At 32.9% G+C, this 7,372-nt stretch overlaps 2 protein-coding genes across 2 annotated transcripts; both read left to right on the top strand.

Annotated features, from left to right (window-relative positions):
• The first annotated feature begins 3,696 nt into the window (after positions 1–3,696).
• LOC120202873 lies at positions 3,697–6,823 on the top strand. The gene is made up of 3 exons (XM_039203226.1): positions 3,697–4,126; positions 5,435–5,718; positions 5,870–6,823. Exons 1-3 carry the CDS (start codon positions 3,715–3,717, stop codon positions 6,113–6,115), a joined length of 942 nt encoding a protein of 313 aa, XP_039059157.1. The 5' UTR covers positions 3,697–3,714; the 3' UTR covers positions 6,116–6,823.
• On the top strand, positions 6,122–6,823 carry LOC120189478. Its single transcript, XM_039192784.1, has 2 exons — positions 6,122–6,127; positions 6,176–6,823. Exons 1-2 carry the CDS (start codon positions 6,122–6,124, stop codon positions 6,683–6,685), a joined length of 516 nt encoding a protein of 171 aa, XP_039048715.1. The 3' UTR covers positions 6,686–6,823.
• Positions 6,824–7,372: the final 549 nt, after the last annotated feature.

Genomic DNA, 7,372 nt, shown 5'->3' with positions numbered 1-7,372 from the left:
TCCCTCATAACTTGTAAATCTTTTAGTTTCTAACTCTCTTTAAGCTTAGCTTTCCTAATGCTCCAAGAATCAAAATCAACTTTAAAATGAAAGGAATAACCAACTTGAGACTAACTTACCTTTAATCAAGCCTTCACGGTGGAAGAAGAAGGAGAAGCTAAACTTCCAGAGTTCTCTGATATTTTCTTCTTCCCACTTACACGTGTATATATATAATATCACTATAAGTTTTTAATTATTTTCCTACCAAATGACCATTATACCCTTTCCACTTTCAAACTTTTCAATTAAATCCAACATCAAAATTCTCCAATTAAGTCCCTGAACTTTTTAATTTTTCCTAAGTTGATCACCAAATTTTAAAAAAAAAATCGTTTTTGTCACTAACCCGGATTTTTGGATGTTACACTGTGTAAGGCAAATATGCATTTTGTTATTTATATTTTCCAGAAGACGCGTCTTTACTTACATAATATGAGGTTTCATAGATTACTTAAGATAAAGGTCAAAATGAAAATGAGATAAAATAGTATACCAAAAAAAACACGAATTTTATGTAAAATGAAGAAATAACCATGATTCGTATAAAAAATATACATTAGCATTAAAACAAACTGAGCAGTAAGAGCGTGTGTTCAAATTTTATATTCAATGTTTATAACGTGTCTTTGATATTTGAAAACTAGTAATTTTGGTCATGAAATTCTTAGATCTTACATTATTTAAATATTGATTTGTTCAATTGTTTAAATAGTCTTTTAGAGTTCATCAAGTGACCTTAGTAGTTAAGAAGAGTGTTATTCTCCCTAGAGGTTTTGGTTTCGAGAAACTACATATGTTGGGTGCATGAATTGTAAATGACTAAGAAAGATTATGAACATATATTGTCTTATACAGTGACGAATCCATAAATATTTTTGAGAGTAAGCACATATATCTTAACAATATTTTTTTAAATGGGATAAGTGCAAATAAAAATCAATGAGAATAATGTCACTAAAACAAATAACTAATAAAAAAAGCTCAAATTTCAGGGTGGATACCGTTAGTAAAATAAGTAACTAATCGAAGAAAACTCAGAACTCAGGGTGGGAATGAAAAATTTCAGGATGGACACTATCAATAAAATGATTAAGTAATTGAAGAAAATTCAAATTTCAAGGTGGGCACATACCTACTTTGACCAAGTTGTTGATCTGTCACTAATCTTATAGTCATCATAAACTATTTCTAAAAGATATACAATATTTCGAACGCACATTCATTAAATGACTAAAAACATGATCTATACATATCATTGTTATTACTTGGCTTGAACTTGTATTAACATATATTTTTTATATGTATCATACATATTTATATATAACTTTTTTTCTTTTTTTCTTTTACAAATTTTGACAACCATGTTGCCCTGTAAGATACGACTATCGTGACATTTTTTTATTTTATTATAAATAAATTATATTATTTTAAAAATAATTTTAAGGTGTTATTTCGTTGTATAATTAAAATAATTATTATTTAAGTAAATTCAACATGTTTATAACATGTATTTGGGATTAGATATTTATACAAATTATAATAGATATGATTATTTATGTGTATTATATATCATATTTATTTATATAAAACAATTTGGTACATGATATTTAGTTAATATATAATTTTATAATAAGTAATAGGATATGTTATTATAAATATAAATACTAGCTTATATTAAATTTATATTGATTTTGCTACCCGAAAGAAATCTAAAAGAAAATTATATTATAACGAAAATATGTTTTAAGAAATCACTGCAGAAAATTGCTCGAAATCACTATTTTGTATTTCAAGTTTATTATGATTTTATATCTTAATATTATTTTCAACAAAATAATATATTTTATTATTCCTTTAGTTTTGAATTATTTGTCCTTATCCATGATTTTGTCGTCCTTTGGTTCATCTTTCTTTCAATTTTTAACTTGTATTGTTGTACTATTTTTGTCTTCTATTATATTCTCTTTTCCCTTTGCAAGTTCAATAAGAGGAATTCTTAACGAGACCCAAAAATAATAATTGATTCAATAATATTCACACTTTTTATTTGGAAAAATCTCTTTCAACAACATCTTCAATTTATTTATTTGATTTTTTTCTCTCTTGGATATTATGTGTTGATATTTGAAAGGATTATATAGTGTTTTGCCCGACTTAAAAAATTTACATGGACCGAACCCTACAATCGGAGAGCATGAGATTAGTGCACGTACTCTCAATCGAGTGTTTAAAGGGGAGCTTGAAGGCCGACGAATGAGCTGGAGATACGCTCCAAACCGACGATCAAGATTTAACTGAAAAACTTAAGAGAAAATAACACTTTTATTAATAGAAAAAATAATTACAATACTACATACTTACCCTACGAAATTTATCTTCTTTCTTTACCTCTCAGGTTTCTCACTCACTCACTTACTCACGCTTTTAGCACTATTTTCCATCTTTTTCACTCTTACAACTATGGTAAAACTCACCTTTATTTATAGCTTTCGGTAATTATTGGATTGTTGACATATGTTAATATCTTAGCAATTTAACATTACAAATATCTAGATTATTCAATAGATAATTCTAGATAGGCTTCATTATAGAATAATTGTTCAAACTATACCACTTTTCAAAAATTTGTGACTAAACTATTTTTTGAATGATTCAAGTGTCTAACGTTACAAACGTTATTATTTTAGGTGTCCGAGATGTAGCGGCCGTTAAAAAATCTTGTTAAGTGACACATATCACATTTTTAGAATTTAATTTTTTTTAAAAAATAAAATTTAAAAAAAAAATATTATTCCTCAACATGTGTCCCTTTTTCCCTCTCCTGCTTTTCCATGATCAAACGGCCAAAGGGAAAATGATCGATCAAACGACCGACCAAATGGCCAAATAGTTGACTACTGTAGTCGGATAAAAGATGAAGTACTATGATCGAACAAATAAATTCAAAGGATTAGGGGTTAGGTGTTGAAGTGTAGAAATTTTTGAATTTTGAGTTTTGAGATGATAACAAGGGTTACGACATGTCAATGGGTGGTCGACAATGTATGTGTGGTCTGTAGTCAATAGATGGGTGGCCGAAGATGATCAGCGGTTGGAATAAAAGAGATCAGAATAAGAGATTATAGGTATTTGGATTTTTTATTAAAAATTTAGAGTTTTTTAAATAAATATAATAATTTTTTTTAATTTAAATGAAGTTTTAAAATTTTTTAAAGATGACATATTTCTTTTAACAGTGAAATTTAACTATCATTACATCATGATGGATGGTACCTAAAACATTTGTAACGTTATATATTTAAATCATTTCAAAAATAATTTAGACACTAATTTCTAAAAAATTATAGAATTTGAATATTTATTTTATAATTAAACCTTCTAGATATAATATTAAATATGTACTTTATTTTATAGATACTTTTACGTATCTTCCTTCTATATTATTCTAAAATATTCTTAATATATATAGATTTCCTTAGAATTTTCATTGACTTTAACATACCATCTTTGTCTTCTATAGTCAATTCAATAATATTCCCATCTTTTCTCCTAAAAATTGTCTCTCGACAACTTTCTCAATTCAGTTCTTTGATTTTCTCATCTTGAATATTATGTGTTGATCATCGATAATATATTTGCAAGAATTGTGTAGAGTTTAACCCAACCTAGAAAATGCCCATGGACCGATCTCTACAATCGGAGAGCATGAGATCGCTGCACGTACTCTCGATTGAGTGTCTAAAGGGGAGCTCGAAGGCCGACGAATGGGCCGGAGACATGCTCCAGACCGGCGATATCGTTGAGGAGATTCGTATTGGATCCGGCTCAGGATTGACTCACAAGGCGCCTTTTAAAGGCGGCAAGAGCGGCGTGCAGAGGATCCTTCACAGCTCCTACAAAAACAAGGAGACCTCGATTCTCGTCCGAGTCAGGCGAGGCAACGACCAGTTCGCTCAGCTGCAAGCGTGCATCGTGCCTAATGAGTCCGGCGGGAGAAAGCAGTACATGTTGAGGTCTATATCGGATCCAAATTACGCTGTCGGGTTCTTGGATCGGACTGAGTCCGAGTGCTTCGAGTTGCAAGGTGAGTTAGTATATTTTTTCGCCGCCGAGTCGAGTGATGATTTATTTTCTTTTTGTTTGCACCTTATTTCTGATTCTCCCGTGTTTCTATTCCGTACCGAATGTTGCGTCAGACACGCGTCATAATAAATTCTTTTAATATATTATTATTTATATTTTCAAATAAAATGCCCTTTAGTTCTATTTCAAGGGTTTTTTTCCTGTGATTAAAGTAAGATGATATATATCAAATTTAGAAATGGTTTTATTTGCAAATTGCTTGCAATAAATGTGTTTGCAATTGATGTGAAAACTTTATATTTTAAAATTAAAATTCCAAAAGCAATATGCATAAAATTATAACAAAATTTAAATATCTAAAAATTAAAAAAAATCATTTTATATTAAAAAAATCCTAAAAGTATCTTCAGAAGTCAATTTTTTGGGGTGGTGTATCTGTCAATATCATCCAAGACATAGTTTTCTCGATGAATGATGTATTTTTATGTAAATTGACCTAATTCTTGCCTTTTGCTTCATTACAACCATTAATGCTCGCCTACTTTTCAACTCTAGCTTTTAATTTTTCATGGTTGGCTCTAGTGTTCAGACTGAAAGCATACCAGCTTGAAGAAAGCTTGCTCCCCAACCCAAATAACAAATTGGGTCTTCTCTCTGTCTTGGGTTTTGCAAACCACTGATCAATGGTTCTTTATGGACTTAATGTTGGGTGTAGTTACTTAAAAGTAGTTATTACTTGGTCTAATGCAGTAAGTACAACGTACATCTTTGTCCCATTTCTAAATTGGCTACCATTCTTTACGTCCAAGACATTTTAGGTTAGAAGGCAAACTTATAAAATTTTAGAAGGAAGTGAACCTTTAAAGTTTTAAAAAACGAAAATAGATCATCAATAGAATATACACGAAAGAGATCTAGAATTTCAAGAAGACAACTGCCTTCACATGTCCCTCTCAGTCCATTCCTTTTGGCATCAACGGTGAAAAGGACGTTCTAAATCCTAGTGTGTTAACTCAATGTAGCCTACGAAGTATAGTTGTATAAGCATTAAATAAGCACACATACTTTGCCTCTATCCTTGTTTAATGCCACTTAAAGGCCACTGTTTTCTACATATCCAGTAATAACTATTGCTGGATTTATACTTCTTAATAGAATAATTAACTGTCTGCTCCTTGGTAATTGGTATTCTTTAATCTCTTCATAGAAGTTCTTCATAAGTGAATGTTCTGCACTGATCCATAATTGGATTCTTTTTCCTTCAGTTTTCCCCTAGTTTCTGATCCGATGTTAAACAATGAGTTTACAGCTTCAAGGAGCTCCAGGATGGTCAGTGAGCTAGAAAGGTCAAGGCTTCAGGATGGATACGTCTCATATCCGTGGGAGAGGAGGATGCAGGAGGTGCTATCAGTTCCCAATTCAAGTGGCTTTCTTTCTATTCTGCTCCTTCCGAAGGCTTCGGATCGATTGGCCTCTCGATACAACGACTTGGAGGATACCCTTGCTCGAGCAAACGCTTGGCTTACTGCATCTCAGGCCTCAGGGGTCCCCATTGTTTTCATGAATATCCAGACTGAATCCTTGCTCACTAAGGTACCATGCCAAAGCCTTAATCTTCAATTGAAGTATTTGGAAATTGTTCACCACTGATGTTAGCTGGCGACCATTTTAGACCCTAGGACAGGCTAAATGGTTCATTTTCATCTGATTATTGGAACTATTTCTCTGTAATTTTTTTGAGCAGATCTCTGGAGAAACTGCCTCAGCTACTGTGAGTGCTGGGTCATTATCCGATTTATCAAACCTAGCCAATGCAAGTCTATATGGTTTTGAGGATTACCATGGGGTTGACATCGGAGTCGTTCGGGCGGTTCGCCTATGGTATGCCCCTCTTGCGGAAGAAATCGCGATCGAGATCAAATTAAAAGAAGACGATATAAAGCTCGGGTTCGCCATTAGCCGCACAGAAGAGGTATGCCATGCCATCTGATTCTCCATGATTGTCAATTTGACAGCATTTGCTTATACATTGTTTTCTCTTTAACAACAGGGATTTGTCTACATATCATCCGTCATCGATGGCGACGAAAACGTGCCCTCGACGAGATCAGGACTCGCCACTCTCTACAGAGAAGCAATGAACGCATCCAGGCTGCTGGTAGTCTCAAGACTATCAAACCAGAAGGTTCTTCCATGGATGGTTTCGTCAACCGGAGCTGTCCGATGCTTCGATACCGTCTCCGTAAGTCAAAAGCTCTCACTACACCGGCATGCCAATATGCCGATTCTAATGCACGTCTTCTTGTGGGATCAATCGTTGGTTTCCAGAGGTTTTAGCAGTGTCAGGCAGTGGTTTCCCTCTACATCTGCGTTACCATTGCCCCCTGAGGTTAGATTAGCACACCAACCTAACGACAATCAAATGCTGCCTTTGCCACCTGATGAACCACATGGAAGCATACCCTTAAGCGAGCAGCCGGACCACCGGTTACAGAGGGACACTGCCGGGGAGGTGTCGTTCAGATTTCATGATTTTTCACTTGCTAACAACTGGGTATAATTTTTCATTCCCTGCTTCACTGTGTATATAGCAGAAACTTTTACCAGTAGAGGAGTTCGTTGATCGGATCTAGTTACATTATGTTAGGCAGCTTGATCTTGAAAATAAACACGTAGATAGTTATAGTTCAGAGTTCAGGCACCATAGTCAGAAACTGATAGATGGGCTTATATATATATATATATATATATATTTATATTTATCGTTTGGTGTGTATAGCATACAGGAGCTTTGGGGCATTGAGTGGGATTCTTTTGGCCAAAACTGAGTGGCTGTTTGTTTTTTTTTTTTGTATGTTTTGCTATTTTGAATAACTTTTTTTTGCATGTATGGTATTTGTTTAGTATAGTATTAACAAAACTCTATTTATGTGACAATATACTTAATAAAAATAATAAATAAATTGGGAAAAAATATGCAAATAACCCTCCGATTATAGGGTGATTTTTTGTTTAGTCTTCACATTATGAAAAGTTACAAAATGGTCATCCTTTTGAAAGACTAACAAATTGATATACTTTATTAATTTGTTAATAAAATTAATATAATAATATATTTAATTTTAATTTATCTTGATTTTAAAAGTTTAGTTCTTAATATTTTATTTATTTAGTCCGAAGTAGTAGTTCGAGTTGCTCCCGCCGCTGAGGATGAAGACACCGGAGCCCAAGTTGCTCCTATGCCAAA

This window comes from Hibiscus syriacus, unplaced genomic scaffold (genome assembly GCF_006381635.1).
Source record: "Hibiscus syriacus cultivar Baekdansim isolate YM2019G1 unplaced genomic scaffold, ASM638163v2 tig00000340_pilon, whole genome shotgun sequence".
In the NCBI taxonomy this organism is placed as follows: Eukaryota; Viridiplantae; Streptophyta; class Magnoliopsida; order Malvales; family Malvaceae; genus Hibiscus; species Hibiscus syriacus.
This window is presented reverse-complemented; position numbering and strand designations above follow the sequence as displayed.